This window comes from Mercenaria mercenaria, chromosome 5, assembly GCF_021730395.1.
Source record: "Mercenaria mercenaria strain notata chromosome 5, MADL_Memer_1, whole genome shotgun sequence".
NCBI classification, from domain to species: Eukaryota; Metazoa; Mollusca; class Bivalvia; order Venerida; family Veneridae; genus Mercenaria; species Mercenaria mercenaria.
Genome location: NC_069365.1, coordinates 40,302,463 through 40,325,633, shown reverse-complemented (window position 1 = coordinate 40,325,633; position 23,171 = coordinate 40,302,463). Strand labels below are relative to the sequence as shown.

Sequence of the window (23,171 nt, the reverse complement as noted above, 5' to 3'; positions counted from 1 at the left end):
ATGGTGGGCTAATTAGATAACTTTTGTCACGTATTAATGCTAGCAATAAAAACATTTTACAATAGTTATATATTGTAGTAAAAAATATGAAATTAAAAAATCCTAAAAATGAAAGGAAAGACAACTTCTTTCTATTTCACACTAACATTCTATTGCGTTAGTAACGCTAAGGTGAGCTTCCATACTTATTATACGTACTGCTATGTTACAAACTAATAAAAACACATTCTAGATAATTGAAATAGAGGAGAATCTTTTGGCGTATCCCACTTAGGCTTGATTTTTGATGAGGTAATAAATCTGTGTAAATCTTCGTTTTCAAAATTTATCATTTATTTCTATTCATTCAGTGAAATTAATATTATTCCGTTTCTTCTGTAATTGAATTTTTCTTTTATTTTTTAGTTTATACGATGTATTGATGCGTTTCATCAAACACTTGCCGTGTCAAAATTCAAAACATTGTTACAGAAGTTATTTACAGTTCCTTATGTCTTTAAATTTTATGTTAAAAAGAGCGAAACGGTTATCGAAACAGATGTTATACATTATTTCATGGTTGGATAAACGCTACTTTTAATACTGCACATTACCTTTTACAGTTAGAGTCATAAAGGGAGAATGTCAGAAATAATAGACTCAATAAAAGTGTTCACTATAATCATCAATACTCAACTCTTTGACAAATATCAGAGAAAACAGTTATCAGAAATAGGATTTAACAAGAAATTAATATGTTTTGTGTTCATTACAAAAATGTGGCAACCACATTTTGAACAAAGGCATTATGAGCCTTTAAACTTAGAAAAAACCCTCTGAAAACCTTGCATTTTTTCATTTTGCACACTGACAAGTGGTGAGACATAAAATCTCTGCGTTTTAAATTATATTGTATCTCTGTTTTACTTAAACACGTACTCTTACACGTACACTTATTAGAAACTAAACGCCACCACATATTATCTTTTTTGTCAGTTTCTATCAATCCGTCTCAGATTAATGAAGCACCTAAGAAATCTGTTTTAGCTTGTCTTATTTTCCCTGTTTTCTCATCGAAGACGTCTACGATGATTTCCGGTCCACTGAATGTAAACGATACCCATAATCCTCTAGTCAAATCTCCATCATGGTCGTCTAGGTCAATGTTCACCTGACCTATGCAAGTGCACATGTCGTCTGTATATTTTGGATTCTTTGCAGACGATGCAAATAATTTAAACTGCGCAGACGTTTTTTGACTGTCAGACGGTGTATATCTTTGATCAATTTGTGCCTCACCAACTTGCACTATCTGACCCTTTTCAACATGTTTAGAAAATAGATTTCTACAGTATTTCCCAGAATCCGTTTCAACCATTTTGCTTTGCGGGTGCACACCGGGTTTAAACTTCTTCATAACTTCTACACCATAAGTGTATTTCAAGATACGTTCCGTAATCGACATTGGATGGTGACCGTACGCTACGGCGCCTTTGACGATCGACGCAGACGACTCTTTAGGAACGACCACGCGCAGTTTTGGAAATGCAGACATAACAGCATTCTGAAATATTTTCGACTGAGAAAACCCGCCTACCATTAAAATCGCTTTCAACTTCCCAACATTTTTATCTTTAAGAGTGCGTTCAATTAGTGCTATACTCTGTTTGATTGGTTCTTCATAAAATGATTCAAATAATTCTGAAGTCAGCATTAGTTTATTTTTAACAACAGTTACACTTTTTGAGAACTTCGATGTTTTTATTTGCTGTATTAATGTCGTATGCAGCTTTTCATTTAATAGATTTATAACAGAACTTGGCAATTTAATGTCTACCTGGAATACTTTTCCAGGATGATCTATTGCTTTCTTATTCTCAAAATTGCGCATTAGTTCTATGAAGTCTCCAGGGTGCTCTTCCTTGAATGTGTTATAGATTTCCTCTCCGAATATTTCTGTGATAAAGAGTTCAAATGCATCGTCAACCATGGTACCTCCCCAATCCCCTCCAAGTGCATCAGAAACCTCCTTTACTTGAAAATCTTCCTCTACTTCGTGTATCGCTAGATCAACTGTTCCACCTGAAACAATTTCATACAAAATGCAGAAACTAGCGAACAAACACTCCTAAAGTGATTAAAAGCAATGGGTGTAAAGCTTTTTATTTATAAATACAGTGTCATCTATCTTAAAGTAGCGGACCCGTAATGACACTCGACTATTTCCGTCTAATTACGTGTTCTTGTTTGGCAATTCGGAATTCTTTGGACGTAAAAAAGCTTTATAGAAACTCGGAGAATGCCAAAGTTGCATAGGTAGAATACGTAGTTTGTCGGTTGTCAGTACGGATCGGAAACCTTATCTAAGCCACCAGTAATGTTGCAACAGGAAACACGCTGCAATGCTGTTTCAACAATACCCGTAAAACTGCAATAATCTACTAGTATAACATTCCTAATCGGTTCAAATTCTTTGATATATAAAATGAACGGAAAACACCATAATTAATTAGTACAGATGGAAAACACCATAATTAATTAGTACAGATTTGAATCTGAAGAAATTGTGTGTGCAAAAGTCATTTTTGGACATTTCTAATAAACTTATTGTCTCTTTCAATGGTGTAAATTTTATTCTGGCAAAATTTGTAGTTTAGTTCAATGATCTGAAAGTAACCTGTCGATATTTATAGTTTAGTTCCATGGTTTGAAAGTAATTTGGCAATATCCATAGTTTAGTTCAATGAATTGAAGGTAATCTGGCAAAGTTTGAGATTCAACTTGAATAAATATGTATTTACCTCCGGCATCTAAACAAAGGTATCTTATTCCAACGGGAAACTGTATGAAGCGTCCATCAATCGTTTGGTCCCCATGTAGAAACTGAGAGTAAATTGATGCTACCTCAGGCTCCAGTGCCAGTATTACTTTCTTCGAGACGCACCCGGCCTGGAACCATCCAAATTACATATCAGTATAGTTTGATTTAAATATATCCATCCATGCTTGAACTTTCAGTATACATTTTCATTTCTAATGTTTCAGAAGATAAGTTGTTTTACAGTTAACTTTGTATTAACAGTCATCCAAGTGAGCGACACATTCTGACTGCTTAATGCAGGTGGCTGTATAAGACAAGTTGAAATTAGAACAAAAAGTTAATTTGGGAAGTTAACTGACTAGCTGCTTAGGGCAAGTGGTTGTTAAATGCAAGTGACCGGTAAGGCAGTTTCAATTATATACGGTGCGCCTATATCCGTTCAGCCCTGTAAGCATTAATCAGAAACCCCCGATGATGAGGCCATTGAACCGAAACCATGGTGTATGCGAAAGTTGTCAGTCATTTACAGAGAACAAATCAATACTGGATCTAGGAACAATAGATAGGTTACCTGATCGCTATACAAAACTGAAATATTGTGAAAGATAATAAACGGTGTTGAACAAAAAAAAAAAAAACAAAAACAAAAAAAAAACAACAAAAAAAACAAATTTCTTTAACATTAAAAATGATAACATGACTGAGATATAAATAGCAAAGTTCTTGCAGTGCTGTAAATGAAGACCATATGTTTGTTTGTACTAAGACTTATAAATAGTCGCTACCGGTACCCCATATGGGCTACTCTTCTATAAGACTATGTCCTTTTAGTAGGAGGCCAGTGCAAGATGCAGAGGACGCTCAATTCCTGAAACTTTCAGGTGCTTCTCTGGTTCTTTATCTTAAAATTACTTAAAACGTAATTAAATGATATACCTTGTCATTTATGTTTTACTGAAGAATGTTTTGAAAACCAAATTCCTGATGTGATTCATTTGTTTCATTCTCATATTACTGTCATCTTTTCGCCTATTTTCAGCATCGAACAACACTGTTTTTTTCCATATTCACAATATGTCGCAAAATCATTTTATACAGATTAAAAATGCCTTCAGGCTCATGGCGTCATCATGGAAAATACATGTATTGATTTCTGAATAATGAGTTATTTCATAATCTATATAAGCGCATTGTGGGTGGTAAATATAACGAATAAAATCTCACAATTCGTGATACTAGTATTATAGTCCTTTAGTTTTCATACAGATCAGACATCTTAGATAGAAATTACCTCCCCTGATATACCTAACCGTGTGAAAAAATCTTAAGTTTGTATAGATTTTTTCTTATATGCACAGTATAATGGTTTGAGCCCAAAATAGGCTTTGAATATTTTGCTTAAACCGGAACAAATATAATTTTACAGCAAGAATCATGCTAACGGTTCATAAATGATTTCTGTTGTGTCACACATCGTGTGACTGTCAAGTTTTAACGAATGAAAAATGGACCAGAGGAAAAGAAAAACAATGATTATGAACACTTATTAAAACCATGATTTCAGTTTCAAAATATGTGTAAGTCAAAACAGTATGAACGACATTTTTATCAACTACGCCGAGGGCAGTTTTTTTCATGGAATCATTTTATAATGTGGGAACACTGTTTTGTTAAACTGAGTCCTGGCCAGGATACTCTGGGTTCGAAACGGAATTTAACTTTCCGCAATCCGATTTTAAGGCTGGTGAAACACCCAGGTAACAATCATCTGGTGCTAGGAGGTTTAGGAGTAAATCATCTAAACACAGAATTATTTGATAAACGAACAACATCTTTTCAAACAATCTTACTATCTACATGCATGGATACTTAAGATATTCGAAAATGTTGTCCCCCTTTAAAAAATGACATTGTAAAGAAATGAAAATAAACAATTGCTGAAAACTACGTTCTAACAAGTTGTATTGAGACTCTATTGCAAATGCATCAAAACAAACGAAGATATCTAACAGTTCTTTGAAAATGGTGAGTTTTTAAAGGTGTTGGACTGTCCGAAAGTGTGGCCTCTTTATGCAGTCCATTTCCGGAATTCAATGTATAAATCAGAAAATTGAGAGCAATATACGTGTTTACAATTTCTTTCTATATTTTTGTTTGTTTGCATTTTTGCTCAAAATGTGGGGGTAAACCGTTACAACTTTTTCATCTATCCATGAAATAAGAAGGCTTCAACCAAATCTACAAAAAATAACAGCAGGTAACATGAGCAAGAACTACATCAGTTACAACATCCTTTTTGCTACTCGTTAGAATTACCTTGATCGCGGCCTCTCTCATAAAGTTTTTCGCGGCATCAGTCCAGAGAGCGGGAACGGTCAAAATTAAAAGAATGTTGTCCAAAGTTACTGATCTACCTGGCGCCCTCTGGTTTACAACAGCCAACATGTCATCCAGTAGATATTTAATTGACATCGCAAAGACATCCAAAGCTGGTAACTGTCGCTGCCTTATATCATCTAGCATAAGGTCTCGGTCAAGTTTCTGAAAAAAATGACAAAAAATGCAAGCTTTCTTTTGTAATTTTGTGGTGTATTTAATGTCATTATCTTTCCCTACTCTTTAAACGTTATAATATTCACCCTTGTATAAGAGGTTACATGAAAATAGATATATTAGATTCACCAAGTTTATTTACTTTGAAAAAACAACAAAAACAAAAAATGTACTTACATGAGATGTTGAGGGAAAAAAAGAGTGATATAAACTTTCATTACATTTTACTTCATTTATTTGCGTTAAACATAATATGTGTCTTATATTACATCTCGTTAGAGACATTTAACATAGAAATACCAGTTACTTTCAGAGAACCAGTCAATACTTGTATGGGATCCATGAAACAGTTCGTTGTTGTATAACTGAAATACTTTTGATAACGTATCAGACTTATCGTTTGCACGCGGTAACCTTTATGTACACACATAGTATAGATTTAGGACTATCTGCAAATTGAAAGTTACCACAATATACTTCATGCATGCTCAAGCGAAATTTCTGTCCATGTCTCTTAAGTAAATAGTAGAATAATCGAAAACTTACATCTCCTAACTTTTTATTCAGCGCCATTTTAAATCGTTTGAAAAAATAATATTCTTCATGCTTTCCTTTTGTAACCAGTTCCACATATTTATTTTCCGCCTCATAACCAAACGCTGCTACTGTAGTTCCGTCCGGGTTCACCAGCACACAAGTGGGCGCTTTTTCGGATATATGCTGTCCACACTGCCAGTGTTTAACAAATGAGTTGGTTGGATCCTTTTCGAAGTCTGTGGAATAGGAAAACGCCCATCCGGAATAGGTAGTTCCAAAGTCTACAGCACCTACTAACAACACATCTTCCGACATTTCTTTACCACTTATTTTCACATTTAAAAATCAGTAGGCCTCTCTAAACTTGACAAAAAGACTGATTTATAATTTTTAACTTTTTGTTTAAACCTATCCAATACGTATCGTCAAAAGGTTAAATATAATACAATACCTATTTTATGATGTAGCCGTACGGTAGATTGTATTGTGCGAGATCGCGTGCATTCAACAAGACAGACAATGGTAGTTTTGTTAGATTATTTATAAACGTCTTTTGTTAAATGTTACTTTGTCTAATTACAATTATTCTATGATCTGGTTATATATTTAATAGTTATTTTGCTGCACATTAATGATGGGCACTTCCTTTATAGCTATCAAAAATCAGAAATGAAAGAGAAAACCAATTACATCAATATGTATTTTATTTAAGAAATGATATATCCCAAACAGTGAATTTATATATAATACATATTTGCTAAAGTAGAAAATAATCTAAAACGCATTCACTGGTCAACGTAACAGTCGGTAAAAGGACAATTAGAAATATTTTTTCTTTTTTTCTAAACCCAGACCACGTGCTGTGATACCCAATGGTTTTTTATTCATGTACTAGACATCCAGCATACTTGAGTCAGTACCAAGAAAATATAAAAAAAAAAACCAAATATAACCCTTTTGGAAATAAGTAAATTTTGAAGTATTAATGCGCGGTTGTTGGTATTCACTTTTAAATTAGTAATCTGTTCTTTCGTAAATGGAGCCAGCTATCAGCGGATTACAAACAACCAACCCCGTCTTACTTTTTGATACTTTTTTTCATAATACAGGCTACTTTTCATAACTAATATTGATCATGTTTAGGACGTCATTGTTTGTTTCGAACATGTATTCTTATTTGAAACAAGATGAGGGATCGTTTCGGTATCATGTCAAAGTCTTTCCCTGACTTAGTGTCTGTGTTTAAAACTCTTGTACTTAAGTCACGTGATTATGCAAATATTGCATAGCATAATATGAAAACACACATAAGTAATATTGCATTGAAGTTTAAAAACAGAGAAACTCCACTCGATATTTTCATAGTTTCTTGATATCTCTTCGTCATTTCTTCTTCGTGTGAAATCTGCTCCTCGATTTGAGTTCGGTGAATTTTCTTTGAAGTCGCCGACATTCTATGAGTATCTAAAAATAAATAATTACATAGTTCAAATTCAAAGTACTAAAAGTGAGTTAACCGATATTTGTATTGCTCATAAGTTAATATTATATAAATACCATATGGCAGCGTTTGTGACATTGATATTGTCAACCCGAGGGCAGAATGTCACCCGAGGCGATAGCCGAGTGGTGACATTCTGTTCCGAGGGTTGACAATATCAATGTCACACACGCTGCCATATTTGTATTTATTTTATTATACCGAACAAAACTAAACACATAAAAAAGTTTTAAAAATGTTTCTGGTTCATTTAATTCAACAGTTTCATCTTTAGCGCGGTAATCAGTTGTGTACACACTGAATAGCGACGTCATTACAATATGACACTGTACAAGGGACGCAATCATATGGCTAAAAACCTGAAGCAGTTATTTGCCCTTATATGACATTCAAAATATCAGCGCGGTCACATGACCTGACAGTCACTTTCGCTTGGTCACGTGTCAAAAAGACTGAAAATGTTTCTGATAGTCAAAATATCTCCTTTTCGGGTAATGGGATTTTACCATTGTAGACAAAAGTGAGGTATAATAAATCATATTATCATACCTCACATAAATGTCAAATGCAAATTTCCCATTTGTTGAAATTGAATAATATATCATATTCCCCGGTGATTTAAATCTCATGTGCAAAGTCGTTATTTTCAATATCTGCGCGTTTGATATGATCCATAATTTCATATCATATGCGCAACAGCGCTATTTTGTTTTTCTGCGCATGTGATACTATCTTTTCATATCACCCGTTGAGAGATTGATACTTTCGCATTGATTAAAAGACTGAGACGATAAATTTTCAGACGAGGTGCTTATATATACTCTAGGATTAAATTACATTTTCTGGTGTTCACGCATGTGTGAATCCAGCCGATTTTTCTTTTTTTAATGATTTGTTCTACGTGCCAAAAGCTTCGAAAACAACTTTTTATCAGGTTTTGAATCGAAACTATCACCATCAGATTGGAAATGATCTAACTAAGAAAATGAGTGCTCACACTTATATCTTTCTTTTAAAAATAAGAAAGTTATCGTCGTTTTTCGAATGTTACTGCATTGACGCAATGTTGAAATATGTGCATAAATATAGGGGTCAGCGGTATGTAAACGATCAAAAAAGTCTTATTACACAGCAATTTCGCCACAATGTCTGAGTGCTAACAAGTAAAGACTCCTTAGTTCTATCTTCATTATTTGGTTAGTAATTACTTTTTAATCATTATGTTGATTTTCCAGTAATATATATTTTCGGTTTTATAAAATAAATATTGCATTCATGAGAGGGTGATATGAAAAAATGTTCACCCCTCGAAGTAAGAATATAGACCTCGGCACCCTCTCAGGAATGCAATATTCATATAATATGCCAAATAAAGCCTTGATTCGGAAACTACTGCCTCAGATACGAGTTGTGTATTAAGAACATAAAATTTCAACTAAACAGGTGTATAAGGATATATCTGAACTTATAATTGTGAAAAAGGCCTTCATGCCGAAACGCTGTCTAAAAGATAGACTAGCCACTAGACTGATAATAACTGTATTTCTATATTTTTTTTCCTTTTTTGACGAATTCAATTTCATAGAGACAAAAGCCAGTCTATTTTAGAGATTTTCACATAGGACTGATGTTGAAATTATATGATATTGGACATATGATATAGACTGGCTCAGTTCACTACATTCAATCATAAAAATGTAAAAAGATATATCATAGTCTAGGAGCTAGTCTATCTAAAAGAGTGAGAAGAATCCCTTTGGACAGTACTATGTATCTATGATAATTTTTCATTTGCGTTTTTTAGGGATATTCATTGTTATAGTCCGGAAATTGACATTTGAATGTTAGTTCGTACCAAAGTCGTCACTTATTCTGTACACATTGCTGCCATTGGCGACCACGCTATTTTCAAGGTCACTTCGCAATATCGTTCTTGTTTTCTTTGTCATACGATTTCTCTCCACACCGAATCTATGGACACTCCAGACTGTCAAACCCTGAATCTAGAAAAAATAAAGAAGCATCTAGCGCCACTACTCTGCTTCATGTGCCTAATATTTTGTAAGTTGTTAAACACAAAATATTCCTGAAACGGACATCGCATGGGCGCTTCGGTAGATCATTCTGAAACTGGTCGGGTACATTTGTATTTAGCGGTCAAGAAGAGTAATTGCATATAAATGTACCAATGGCACAAGAACTATTCTAAAATTTGATTAAATATTGTGAAAATCTTTATCAAAACTATACTCGACACTACAAAAGACAACAAAAGTCCCGGACAATTCTCTTTAAAATCAACTTATATTTAACGTAATGGATCCACAGTAACAATATCGGCAATTTCCGTATGATTTCGTATTGTCGTCTGCTATTACGGCATTCTTCGACCGTAAATTTATCTCAGACGAGCAATGGTTTCCGTGACAACCGGAGAGTGCCGAACAAACATACGAAGAAAACGTTACCGAGCGTAAATCACCGACGGTCGTTACAGGTTCACAAGCTTAATGAAATTAGTAAAACAAATTGAAGAGATGAGTACAGTAGAGGTCAGAGTATCATGTTTTACCTCATCATAATCTGGTTTTAAAGTACAGAAGCTTAGAACAATGGTGATGAATGCAGACAGTAATAACATCATAGCGGAAAAGTAGGTGAAGTTTACAGCAGAAACAATAACCGGACGTTTGTCTACTTCTCCACAACCTGGGGCTGGGTAGATGAAGTCGAGGACCAGTCGAACTATACCTGCCAACTGACCAATCAGTATTCCCCAAAACGCTCCCTGTATGTAGATGAAAACAACGATAAATTGTGGTTTTTGCCGAGAATCGTCCTAATTGAACTAAATGTCTTTTTATGCCTAACAAAACTAAAAAAAAAAAAAATAAAAAAATAAAGAAATTCATTTAGTTTTAGCTGACTAAAGCTTTTGTGGTAAAATCTATTGATCAACTGATATAGAAAATCCGATAGTGTTGTACTTAAGGTGTAGGCTGCTCAACATGGCAGTCACAAGTTCGAACCTTATTGGAACCTCACACTATAAGGATATTCGTTTACTAGATTTGAGGGTATTTTTCTCAACAACTATCAAATATCCATTAAAATTGAGAATCAATCAGTTCAATCAAAACAACAGCTTACCTCTTCATTTACTCTCGGTATAAGAACAGCTAAAAGAAACACGGAACACACTGGTGGAGCAATATATCCTGTCACCGCCTGTATGTAGATGAAGAGTTGTCCTCCTTGAGCGGACTTTATCAACGGTATCCAGGCAACACTGACTCCAACCAAAACAGCAACAAATATTCTACAAAATTGCATAATAGATCTAATACAGCAACTGCATTTGTGTTTTAAGATGGAGTGTTTTTATGGGGTTTTATTCTAACAAAGTAGATTGTTGTATAATTTTTGAAACAGACTGTATGCATTCCCTCTATTATTGAATAGGCCTACTGCAGTATCAGACATTTCCCTACTTGCAATTTTGACACTAATCTTTCAAATTATTGATTTAGCAATTTATAAAAAAACGACGATGAATAGAAAAGCCTCTTGAAATTATTATTATTATTATTTACCAGATTTTTATAGCGCTCTTTTCATCTATAAAATAAACGTTCAAAAGCGCTGAAATAGGGTTTGTTTCTTGAAACAGTTTATGTTTTATTCTAACATGGCTCGATTTGGTTGCCAGTTAAACAAAGAAGTCAACCTCTGTATATTTAAGAAATAATATATCTCATTTTGTGATTTGTCGTTGAATAAAACCATTGTTTGGAGATTAGATTCGAGAGAATCATATCACGAGGGCGTAGCCCGAGTGATATAATAATACGCATCGATATGACAAACAATAAATTTAATTCAAGAGCAAATCACAAAATGAGATATATCATTTCGATTCTAACATGTTACCAATAATTTTTAAGCAAATTTGCCTGTTTTCTGTTAGTTTCTTTCCAGTGCGCCGCTGTGCCTTTTGACACTAGGCCTTTATGACGTAATTATTTGTGACGTCAGGAAAATGAAGCGTTGCATAATACACAATTTACAACCTCAATTATGACGTCAAATTGCCACACGACGTCCGATTAATCACTACTCGATTAAATGAAGTCCAAACATATGTTTTATCAAAATATTTCAACGAACATGTAAGAATGAAAACAATCAAGGCCTTCTTGTGGTTTGTCGTCTTATTTATCACGTTTCATCGTTCAGGTGCTTAGATATTAAACCACTTCGGCTAACGCCCGTGGTTCAATTCCTGCGCATCTGAACTCCGAACAGTGAAAAATTAGACAATAAACCACTCGAAGGCCTTGATTATTTGTTAAGTAGGCCTAAACATACCTTCCAGAAATGACAAGTTCTCTATCGGAGGCATCTTTCCGTAGCTTTTTCCATATATCCATGGTGAACAGTGTAGCAGCACTGTTGAAGATAGAAGTTAGGGAACTCATCAAAGCAGACATCATCACGGCCATCATTAGACCCTTCAAACCTACAGCAATATTTAATGACGATACTGACTGTTTACTGAAAGATTATATTATGCCCCCTCAAGTATTAACAGGACATATTGAAGTACTAAAACTGACAACATGTATATGCTTCCGGTAGGATAGAGCGTTTATAATGAAAGACCTAGTATTAAAACCTTCAAGTTTGAAACTTTGACTTGTTTTCTTTCTTAGAAATCTAAAATTAGTTAATGTGTGCGCGTTGCAAGTCTTCAGATCTTTTCCAGGTATATCATGTAAAATAATGGAATCGAACTTCCGACTTCCGTACTACAGAGCTAGTCTTCATTATTCAATTTGAATTTAACAATTTTCTAAGGGCTGTAGTATTAAGTGGATCCTTTTTAAATGTCTTTATCTTGTTGTTATTGAAAACACTGTCAGTGCTGAATAAAAATTAAACAATAGTGTTATGTTTGCAGCAAGAGCAATAGTTTCATTCAAACACTGTTAAAGTTTGAAACGAGACCCCAAATTTTAGTGGCGGTGTACAAACGTGTACAAATGAGTTGTAATAATCATGTCATACTAAAATACAACTACAATGTCAAGCATGACCTGCCATATGATTTGAGCAAGATATTATAATTGAATCAAAGAAAATACTTTATACAGCAAAGTGCACCATAGACTACAAAACTATTCGAATCATCCTTTATGGCACAAACATTCACCATTTGTCTATCTAGTGTTTGTATACCTCCACTTCCGGTTATACACCTCAAACTTTCTGAAAATATTGTCAAAATTTCCTTTCCACAGAAACTGCCCGCTTTCTGTGGAAATTGTTTAACATAATCATATTTTGTTCAGAGAATTTCGTATTATATAGTGTACATTAAATACGTACCAACAGGTGCAAGTTCAAGAACCAGTTTCGGATAGGCAATATTTGAACATCCACTTTCATTGTCACATACTGATTTACACACCTCTGGGTCTATACAAGCGACTTCATCTGAACGAAAGAATCATTTCAAAAGCTTAGTTAGAATGGTATATTCCAAAATGTTGATATAAGAATCTTCCAAAAATGAAATTATAGTTGCATATTTACACAGAAAGACACGTTAAGTAAGAAGGGACCATAGTTCCTTTAATCTGAATCGTCAAAATACTGAATATATTAGAGATGGGAACGAATCGGCGGGTTTTGCTAGTAGGATCGGGTTACCCGAAAAAACAACATTTTTTTGGCCTTATTACGTACGATGATCCACGCTTTAAACAAATGAATACGTTGTGTATATGCCAATCACTTAATAAAAATTTAAAGCTTCTATTAAAACAAACCAAATATTCGAATATATTCCAATATGGCAAACCGAATATTCGAATATTGATTTCAGTATTCGTTCCCATCCCTAGAATGTATAGAAATGTAAATTGATCTGAAATTCAAATACTGTCTCCTGTGATGCTTGGATTGTATATGAGTATACCTGTTATAAAACTTACCTGTATAAAGAACGCGACTGATCATCCCTGGTATGATAATAAGGAAAAGGGGTAAAATTTTCAAGTACCCAGCAACAATAGTTCCACCTCGCGCATGCGCAATGTTCTTTGCAGCTAGCGTACGCTGCACAATTACCTGTAATAAGAATAATTTTATAAATAATGAACTTGAAAGAGTGCTGAATATGTTCTCACAAAACACGGAGACACTCCAAAGTTACTTTTTCAATACTTGCTTTTTGCCAAATGAAGGAGTCCGGAATATTTAGAGATACTACATAAGATTTCTTAAAACTTTCGGCAATTTATGACCAAAAATAAATTACTGACTACAGATCCTAATAGTGCATACTAGTCAAGACTCAAAGGTTGATATAGATATATGTGTAGAGTACAGTCTCCAAAAGCACCCTGGCCACCAAGGTTATCAACATTATGATCAATGGAGATTTTAGCTCAGACATTTCTAAGATCGTTCTGAAGTGAGCATAAAATGTGTCATTTTTTAGGCATGCGTATAAGCAGCGTAACACGGATTTTTATATTTCTTCTATAGAAAATGGACGTACAGTCACATATTGCACATGAAACCTTAGACCAATAATGTTTTGGTAAATTCCTACCTGGTCAGTGCACCAGTACCAGAGAGAAACAAAGGTTGAACGTATCACCACACCAGGCCAGGGTAAATCGGAATGAATCGGATCACGAAGAATATGGAATGCATCATCACGTGGAAGTCCGCATGTGGAATTCGTCGACGGATCATAGGTCGTGGGTATAGCTTCCGGATACTTGTATTCTAGGGCCCAGAGGCCTCCAACCTTTATATATGCTGAAAAAAAGCGTCTATATTACAGTCAGCCGTTTAAAGGTCTAACTAACATTTTATTTTAAGCCCTTTGAACGGCAGAGCACTGGTACCAGGTGTTTTGACCAACGCTCGGGTCTTTACAATCTGTGTCCATGTAAGTATTATATACGAAGCGTAGGTCACAGTCAATAATTTGGAAGAAAACGTATTTTTGACATTTAACCCACGGTCGGACTTTCAAATTTTGCTGATAAGGAGGTAAGATACTTAGTCGAAATTTCCAGTTAAGTAAATAGAACTCTGGAGAAACTAAGTAGAAATATCGAAAAAAACAAAACAAAAAAAAACAGAAAAAAACAACAAAACAAACAAACAAACAAAAAAAACAAACAAACAAAAAACAAAAAAAGATGCAGCGGATGGAAAATCTTAGTTAATATGTCAAATTAGAGTTATGCGATTTGAAATTTTGAGATACGAAGTCGAAATTTCGAGTAAGTAAATAACACTCACCTGGCACTCCGGCTCTTTAGTACAAATTCAGCTTTAATATATTTGATAAATATAGCGATATGTACACAACTAGATCTATTGCATAATAAAAAGACAATACACATGCATCTCTTAGGACGAACTTAACTTTTCAGAACAAAAGCATCACCAGACATTAGAGCAGAAAAAATGTCTACTTACCCATTACAGCCAGTATTACAGATCCTGTAAGCATAATTACTGTCTGTAATGTATCTGTGAAGATGACAGCCGATAAACCGCCTGAAATAAAGTACGTATGTAACAATGACGCCATCAGAGTAATAGACGCTGTAAACACGACTCTTCAGATTGAATTCTGGCTCCAAAGCCTTTGACACATTTTTTTATTAGAATGGTTAGATGAAATACATGTATCATAAAGTCAGTTTAGTTCAACGTAACATATTTGAGACAAATACTTTTATGGAGGCTTAACGTAGGCCTAAGAAAAGAAAAGCGAGGACGCTGGGATATTATTTAAAGAGAAAGAATCTAACGTTTGTAGAGACAAATTAAAGTTACTTGTGTTTTCCAATTTTTTTGCTTGAGGGATAAATCTAGAAAATAATGAACTTAATAATGGTAATGGTAACCTACGTATGTTTTAGAAATATCTGCTACGAAAAGAAATACAGAACTCCCTATAAGTCTACTTGTAATTTAATTGATTTAACCATATTTTATCGCTCATATATACATGCATATAAATACATAGAATTACAACAATAGAAAAGCAAATGGGTTGGGCAACAAGTTCTAGCAACATAACATTAAGCCCTTGTACTTGTAATGCGATGAATGAGTAAACAATGTAATGACTAGACGTATAGGAGAGATCGCCCTGACGTCACGCATCAACACCTGTTTATCTGGTGGTGGGCAAAACAAATATTTTTACATCGTTTGTGTATGGGATCGGAATTTTTAATTTCTAATAACTTTTTCGTTCATGTATGGATTTTAAAAATTCAAGAAGTTTTGAAATGCTTACGATTTTCATACTAATGATTTTTATATTCAAATAACTTTTGAAAATGAAAAACTGTTTTAAATGACATATTATGATTTTAATAGCGGCGTAGCGATGCTCCAAACTTTTAGAAAAACACTGTAAGATAAGCGTTCATAATTAATCGATTTTATTTCGAAATAAAAATTAAAAGTGATCAATAGATTGCTTGTTTGATATCCTTTCCATGGATCAAAAAATTATTGATATCATTTGTGTTTTATGTTTTATGAAAGTTTAAGCCGTTAGAAAAAACATCAATGTTAACAATAAAGCATGGACGCACGGCGTCTGCCCACCCGGTCTTTGGCTTATCAGTTCTAAAAATAGAATATACAATGGATTTGTATACAAACACGATCTCTCCTATAGAGCTCTGTATATTTATAATGGTAACCTAATGATGATTTTATAAACAGCTGTAACGTCAAAACGAGTAAAGCTCTGTATATATGTAATGGTAAACTTACCGATTATTGTTTGAACAGCTGTTACCACAAGTCGAACAGAGCTCTGTAAATATGTAGATTGTGTAAACAATGTTTTGACTAGACGCACAGAGCTCTGTATATTTGTAATGGTTACCTGCTGTGTAAACAGCTGTAACGACAAGACAAAAAGAGCTCTGTATATCTGTAATGGTAACCTAATAATATCGATGATTTTGTAAACAGCTGTAACGGCAAGACGAACAGAGCTCTGTATATCTGTAATGGTAAACTAATAATATCGATGATTTTATAAACAGCTGTAACGGCAAGACGAACAGAGCTCTGTATATCTGTAATGGTAAACTTACCAATGATTGTGTAAGCAGCTGTAACGGCAAGCAGTACAGAGATTGAAATGTATGTGTTCCAGCCTAGAGCTTGTTGTATAAATACAGACCCTGCAAAAACATCGACCTGAAGAAAAAATATTCCATTTGGCATTTTCTTTCTTAATATGAATGTTAAAAATATTTTAGAAAGTTACGACTGCGTATAAAGACTAATCATTTAATGAAACCATTAATTTAACCAATTGCTACAATTTGTGTTGACGACATGAAGCAGATGTTGCTGATATTTCAGTAAAAAAGTTAACGACACATTATGGCAGTCCTTTAAAACAGTGGTTGCTATAGGTTAAACAATGGGTAACCTTTAGATAACATTTTAAGACAAAACCTACCTTGAAATAACCTTTCCTGGACAATACCTACTTTGAAACAATCTTTTGTGGGTAATACCTACATTGAAGCATCCTTATTTGCGCACTACTTACCTTGAAAATACCTTTATTCTTATATGAAATATCCATGCACATTAAATTCTTCGTTAAAACACGGCACTATAGACATACCGTTGACATATTGTTTGGCACCATACTGGCGATGAGACAGGGTACCATAACATTTAATCTACTATTTTATATAAAAGACATTTCAGAACGAAGATGATGTAACAGAACGGTGTTGCACTTTAATTCACACACACTGCTTAGATTTGCTCAGATTATTAGTCGCGTAGAATAACTCTCTATACTAGACGTCTACGCACTCTAATAAAATTATTCCGCGGGACGCGTTACTTCCCATGTTTTTTAACACTGTTAAAACACGATTATTCCTTGACGTCTCGTCGACCTACTATATTTGGCGCTTTATATACATGTGCTATAAACTAGTGCTTCCATATTGTTTACATAGAGAGTATGAGAATCGAAATATTATATTATAACAGAACCATGTTATAATATATCCAAGCAGTACACTCGCGTTAAGCCCTCGTGAAATATTCCGCGGACGTATTTACTTGTATAACCTCTCCTAATTGTTTCGCTATGTTAATACATGGTTCTGCTATGTACTATAAACATACAATATAATACCCACTTTGAAATAACCTTTTATAAAAACAATACATACCTTAAAATAATCTGACAGAAACGAAACGTACCTGAACTAAACATTTACATATACATACAATACCTACCTTGTAATAACCATTTATTGACAAAACATTGTATTTAACTTGTGCATGCTTCTAGAGATAAAAAGGATCCCTTGAAATAACCTTGTGAAGACACAACTTACTGATATTTTGGTGAGGATGTACAGCAATGTGGAGATAATACTCATATACAGGCGGATCCTTCTGCCCCCAAACCTTCGTTCAAGATACTCCGGCATGGTGTATACCTGTATTTGACAAACAAGAGAATACTTTCCGGTATGGTGTTATCCTGCATTTGACAAACAAAATACTTTCCAGCAATTAAATTCTGTCAAAATACAGCTTGCATTTCACAAGGAAATACGAACAGGCTGAAAACAATCCCGTATTGTACCTCCGTATTGTATGTTACCGGACTACTTTCATTGAATATGTATGAGCTGACACAGATATACAAATCGCGCACACGAAAACATCACTCATTTCATTTTAACATCAACAAACATTTTAAAAGATTTCGTTCGATTACAAATAAGGCCTAAAAAAATCTTTGTTTCCGGTAACATGCTCAAAATAATTAGGGTAGGTAGGTAGGTCGGAAATTTTTCTCTTTTTTTATTTTGTTTTTATTAAGTGAGACTTTTCGGAAATTATTTTTGTGTCAAAAAATGAATACGAATAATGGGGTTGTGCCTTTAGAGCATCAGTAAGTTGAATTCTAACATCACTGACCATGTTTAAAGCATAAAAAGTGCAGTTTTGCAACTTTTTGTTAAAATGTTGAAAAAGATATTTTCCAAGGCTATAAAAACATTAAGGGTCGGGCCGAAAAATTAAAGATAGGTCGGGATACCTGAAACAAACATTTTTATGCCTAAACAAACAAAAAGGTGGAGGTATATAACAAAAGGGTCATTACAACAATAGCTAGGTCTAGGATTTTGTATTCGCCTCTCGTGGATTTTGGAAGGACGTCCCGAGATCCGATCTGGCAAAATCCACTCAAGCCGAATACAGCATCCCAGATCGGGCTACTGTTATAATAACCCTATTGTATTGAACAAACCAAATACTTTCCGGCATGGTGTATACCTGTATTTGAAAAACGCAATACTTTCTGGAATGGTGTATACCTGTATTTGACCAACAAAATACTTTCCGGAATGGTGTATATACCTGTATGTGACAAGCAGGTGTACACATACATTGATAAAAAAATAATTTTGAAAACGAATTACATTCCGGCGTGGTGTATACCTGTATTTGACCAACAATACACACCCCGGCATAGTTTAAACCTGAATTAACAAATAACATAAAGAATTCATTGGTAAGGAATATATATAGAAATGTTAAATAGTCAATTCCACATGATGGTATGTTGTATAATAGTTATTGTACTTGTGTATAAAAATGATGCTTTAACAGGACTTATCCCTGTAAAACTGAGTTGTGTTTTGGCATAAATTTTACATTCTGTTAAGATAAGCATAAAGTACATTTTCCATGTTTAATTAACCTTTAGCCTGCTGGCAGCAAGTGACCAGTGCAGACAGAGAGGCTTATCATGATCTGCACTGCTCGCTATTGTGTCAGTTAATTATTAATGAACACCCCTTCGAATAATAAATAGTATTGCTCAAACTGAATGATAGACCAGTCCATTTTAAAAATATAGCAGGGTAAAGGTTAATTCAGTTGGTTATTTCAGGAACATTTTATCTTAAACAAATGTGAACTTACCCCTGAGGTCAAGTAGATAGGGAGAAACAACCAGCCCAGCAACAGTAGTAAAAGCACAGCCTGTCGTAGTAAAGACAAGTGATGTTATTCATATAAATCTACGGCAGCTGAAACTTGATTTTAGGTTTGTAAGAACTGCTCAGTACTTATACTGTGATCCCGCTAAAAGGCAGCCCTTTTGGCAGTCTTTGATTTGATGTGATCATTATGCCATGTTCAAAATACATCGTGAAGTTAAAAAATGAAGTTAACCGATTTTAGTACCAAGCGGTCATTTTTTACAGGTGGTCACTGCTTATACAGGTGACCTTTGGCACATGTTTACATGTTTCTGTTGTTTTTTAAAGAAGTATTTGATTAAAGGATTAGACCTCTGGATTTTCCTAATTTAAAAGAGGGATGGTAGACTTAAAATCATTCATCATGTAGATTAATTATCATGTTTACTTTCACCTAATCCAAATGCACAATTTTTACTTACGCCCCATTCGAATGCAACAACTGCAATGCCTGATTTAGCTCCACTTCCTGCCAATCCGATGAAATGTTCGCTACCAATATTACTGGCGAACAATGAGAAACCGATCTGAAACGACTGCTAATGCTGTAAACGTTTTGCGTGTTTTGTACGGAATAAATAAGATACTCTGAAACTGTTAAAGACCCAACAAGCAAATAAACTGGAACGAAAAATAGAGGAAGTTTGTTCGTTACGTAGATAATCTAAAATCAAAGCACGCTTTTTTACGTTTAGTTTGAATCCATACATACTTTTAAAACTGCATAATTAACAAATAAATTGAATAAAAAACGTGATTAAAAATGAATACAAATATTGACATGTTATCTTTTCTTTTTCTTCTATGTACACACCACCGCCTTACCGGAAGCCAGTGCATATTTCTGCCCGCCAGAAAGTACCCTTTCACGGAATTCCTGCCTTTTCTGCATGACGACTGAAACAGTATTATGTTTTAATAGAATACATGTATAAACAAAAAAGTCAAAAAAGGCAAATAAAACCCTAACAGGCGGTTCGTTAGCATGTATCAAAATTCGAAAGGAAAATAAGAAAATAAGTAAGTTTTACATTTTAAAATTTCTTGGCAAATTGAGTTTCATGTTAACATTACTGCTTAATCCGCTTAATTGGTACGAGGGATTTTTGTTTTAATTTCAAGATCCATTTATACTTCTTTCTAAAGACCTCCTGGGTGGTATTTGGATTTTTTTTTCTAATTTTAAAGTTATCCCGAACATTGTCAAATTTATGATAAAAATGGATTTTCACTTTGCCAAAAGATCGGACCAAATAACAATTTAGAAATCTTATCGTAAAGTCAAAAGGTTTTTATTCTAAGTAAGATCCTGAAAGTTTTATAACAGTCTGCAGACAATACAGGCAAAAATTGAGAATGTTTTGGTTCTAAAATGGCTGAATTTTACAGTTTGAAAGTTTCCTATCAAATCTTTTTTGATGATTTATTAAAACTAATCAAAATGTTTTGAAAAAAAATCCATTATTATCATTCAAGATCTTTTGAATGATATGTAACTTACACACTGACCTTACATATTAAAGCAACTGACATACTATTTTCACGACCGTCTAGAAAGGGAAACACTTACCGCTATTCCAACAGCCAACACGAACGCAAAATATAAACCGATGATCAAAATGTCCTTCCAGTCATGTAGTTTAGTTGCCATTTTTTTCACCGAGATTCTTAAAAAAAGCGTATACTTTCCCTCTAGTTAAATACATATAAATCTAAAATCGTGTATATTTCCCTTTGGTTATAAACCTATGTATTTAAAATCGTATATCTTTCCAACTGGCTGTAAATCTAAAATCGTGTGTATTCACTCTGACTGTAAATCTAAAATCGTGTATATTTCCCTCAAGCTGTATATCTAAAATCGCGTATCTTTCACTGTGGATGTAAATCTAAAATCGTGTATATTTCCCTCAAGCTGTAAATCTAAAATCGCGTATCTTTCACTGTGGATGTAAATCTAAAATCGTGTATATTTCCCTCAAGCTGTAAATCTAAAATCGCGTATCTTTCACTGTGGATGTAAATCTAAAATCGTGTATATTTCACTCTGACTGTAAATCTAAAATCGCGTATCTTTCACTGTGGACGTTAATCTAAAATCGTGTATATTTCCCTCAAGCTGTAAATCTAAAATCGCGTATCTTTCACTGTGGACGTTAATCTAAAATCGTGTATATTTCACTCTGACTGTAAATCTAAAATCGTGTATATTTCCCTCAAGCTGTAAATCTAAAATCGCGTATCTTTCACTGTGGATGTAAATCTAAAATCGTGTATATTTCCCTCAAGCTGTAAATCTAAAATCGCGTATCTTTCACTGTGGATGTAAATCTAAAATCGTGTTTATTTCTCTCACGTTGTAAATCTAAAGTCATTTAAATATGAAGTCAAACAAAACCTATCTGATCAAACTTGATTTCTCAGATTATTCTACATAACTTCAAAATATTCACTTCTCTATAATCGTAATTATTCAATATATGAGGCAAAAAATCACTTTTCCTTTATTGATCATAAAATGATTCACAAATTTTCAGTCAATGACTCCTTAACTCTGATAACAAAAAATCGGCGTCTTAAACAAAAGAATTTGATACACAAATATTTGACTATTACACGAGTCCGTTTGTTTAATGTATTAAAATTAATACATCTATACGAGGATACATGTTGACTTTTATCTGTCAGATAACAAACTAAATTTGATCTGATGTGGTGTATGCGTTTATTTACACTTTAAGTATCAAAGTTTGATTTCGGACACATATAAACTATGCATCTTAATGCAGGGACATGTTTTCATCTTATCAATCATCAAAAACTAAAAAAACTGAACATGTATATGAAAATGATACAAATATAATTTAAGGCCCATATTGCTTTAACGATAACATTATTATCAAAACTGATAAAGTCAATAATTTTAAAGTTAGGCAAGTACTTCTCACATAGTTTGTATGAGTTAATAAAAAAAAATCAGACATGTAAAGGGAGGTAATCAAAAACTTCACTTGCTTAAGCAGTCTTATTATATTTATATAATTCTCAAATATTCCTTTCAAGAGCAGACGAAGTATATAACTTAATTTTCCCTAGTTAGCTCAATTAGATAATTCTATACTACATTTAATTAAACTTGTAAATTTACTTCATGATAATATTTCCTAAAATAGGCAAACACGAAAATGGATATATCCTTTTCTCGTAGCCTTATTCACATATGTCATTTGTGCAGCTTGGCTTGAGAGGGATCACGTAAACAATAAGTATTAAAGTAGAGTTAATTTATTGTCGTTCTGTAGATGGAACCATAGCTATGACGCTATGTTCAATTCTCCACACCCTGTTTAATCGTTCACTGGTTTCACGGGTTAAAATTCCGTCACTCTGCCATCAAAGACATTATTAAATTTATTGATAAATAAAATGGTGAACCTTCTAGATTTTGTTTCATAAATTATTTAATCTTAATAAATTAACTTAAGCTATCCATAGTAACATTGTACATGAATACATATGTCCAAAGAAGTATAAAATACATTTATTTTTATAGCTCTTTGATATGTCCTACTAATTTTCTGTAAATACTCAACTGCTTTTGTATCAGTTATCGTTTGAAAACAGGCAGTAAATTAAACATACAATTTTTCAAGTTATAAGAAAACATCTTTAGTGTTATATTTGTATA

General features: G+C 33.7%; 2 protein-coding genes across 2 annotated transcripts; both read right to left on the bottom strand.

Annotated features, from left to right (window-relative positions):
• Positions 1-645: 645 nt before the first annotated feature.
• Positions 646-6,434, bottom strand: LOC123556971 (heat shock 70 kDa protein 12B-like). The gene is made up of 4 exons (XM_045348103.2): positions 5,900-6,434; positions 5,117-5,341; positions 2,781-2,928; positions 646-2,061 (listed from the first exon to the last, which is right to left on the bottom strand). Exons 1-4 carry the CDS (start codon positions 6,203-6,205, stop codon positions 992-994), a joined length of 1,749 nt encoding a protein of 582 aa, XP_045204038.2. The 5' UTR covers positions 6,206-6,434; the 3' UTR covers positions 646-991.
• A 142-nt stretch (positions 6,435-6,576) lies between these two features.
• On the bottom strand, positions 6,577-22,186 carry LOC123556970 (sodium/glucose cotransporter 5-like). Its single transcript, XM_045348102.2, has 15 exons — positions 21,054-22,186; positions 20,309-20,380; positions 19,906-20,010; positions 19,425-19,484; positions 17,822-17,926; positions 16,544-16,649; positions 14,895-14,975; positions 14,011-14,222; positions 13,388-13,523; positions 12,780-12,887; positions 11,760-11,910; positions 10,542-10,710; positions 9,964-10,179; positions 9,247-9,394; positions 6,577-7,354 (listed from the first exon to the last, which is right to left on the bottom strand). The coding sequence occupies exons 1-15, from the start codon at positions 21,132-21,134 to the stop codon at positions 7,161-7,163; spliced, it is 1,944 nt and encodes a 647-aa protein (XP_045204037.1). The 5' UTR covers positions 21,135-22,186; the 3' UTR covers positions 6,577-7,160.
• Positions 22,187-23,171: the final 985 nt, after the last annotated feature.

Bases quoted from the DNA above. Each gene is read 5' to 3' on its own strand.
- LOC123556971 (XM_045348103.2), bottom strand. From the start codon at position 6,205: ATGTCGGAAGATGTGTTGTTAGTAGGTGCTGTAGACTTTGGAACTACC. The intron at 5,342-5,899 runs GTAAGTTTTCGA...CATTTTTTTCAG, and splicing joins TGAATAAAAAGTTAGGAGAT to AAACTTGACCGAGACCTTAT. The intron at 2,929-5,116 runs GTAATTCTAACG...GGATGGTTCCAG, and splicing joins TGAGAGAGGCCGCGATCAAG to GCCGGGTGCGTCTCGAAGAA.
- LOC123556970 (XM_045348102.2), bottom strand. From the start codon at position 21,134: ATGGCAACTAAACTACATGACTGGAAGGACATTTTGATCATCGGTTTA. The intron at 20,011-20,308 runs GTAAGGCGGTGG...CAGTCGTTTCAG, and splicing joins GAAATATGCACTGGCTTCCG to ATCGGTTTCTCATTGTTCGC. The intron at 11,911-12,779 runs GTACGTATTTAA...ATATTGCTGTAG, and splicing joins TCTTGAACTTGCACCTGTTG to GTTTGAAGGGTCTAATGATG.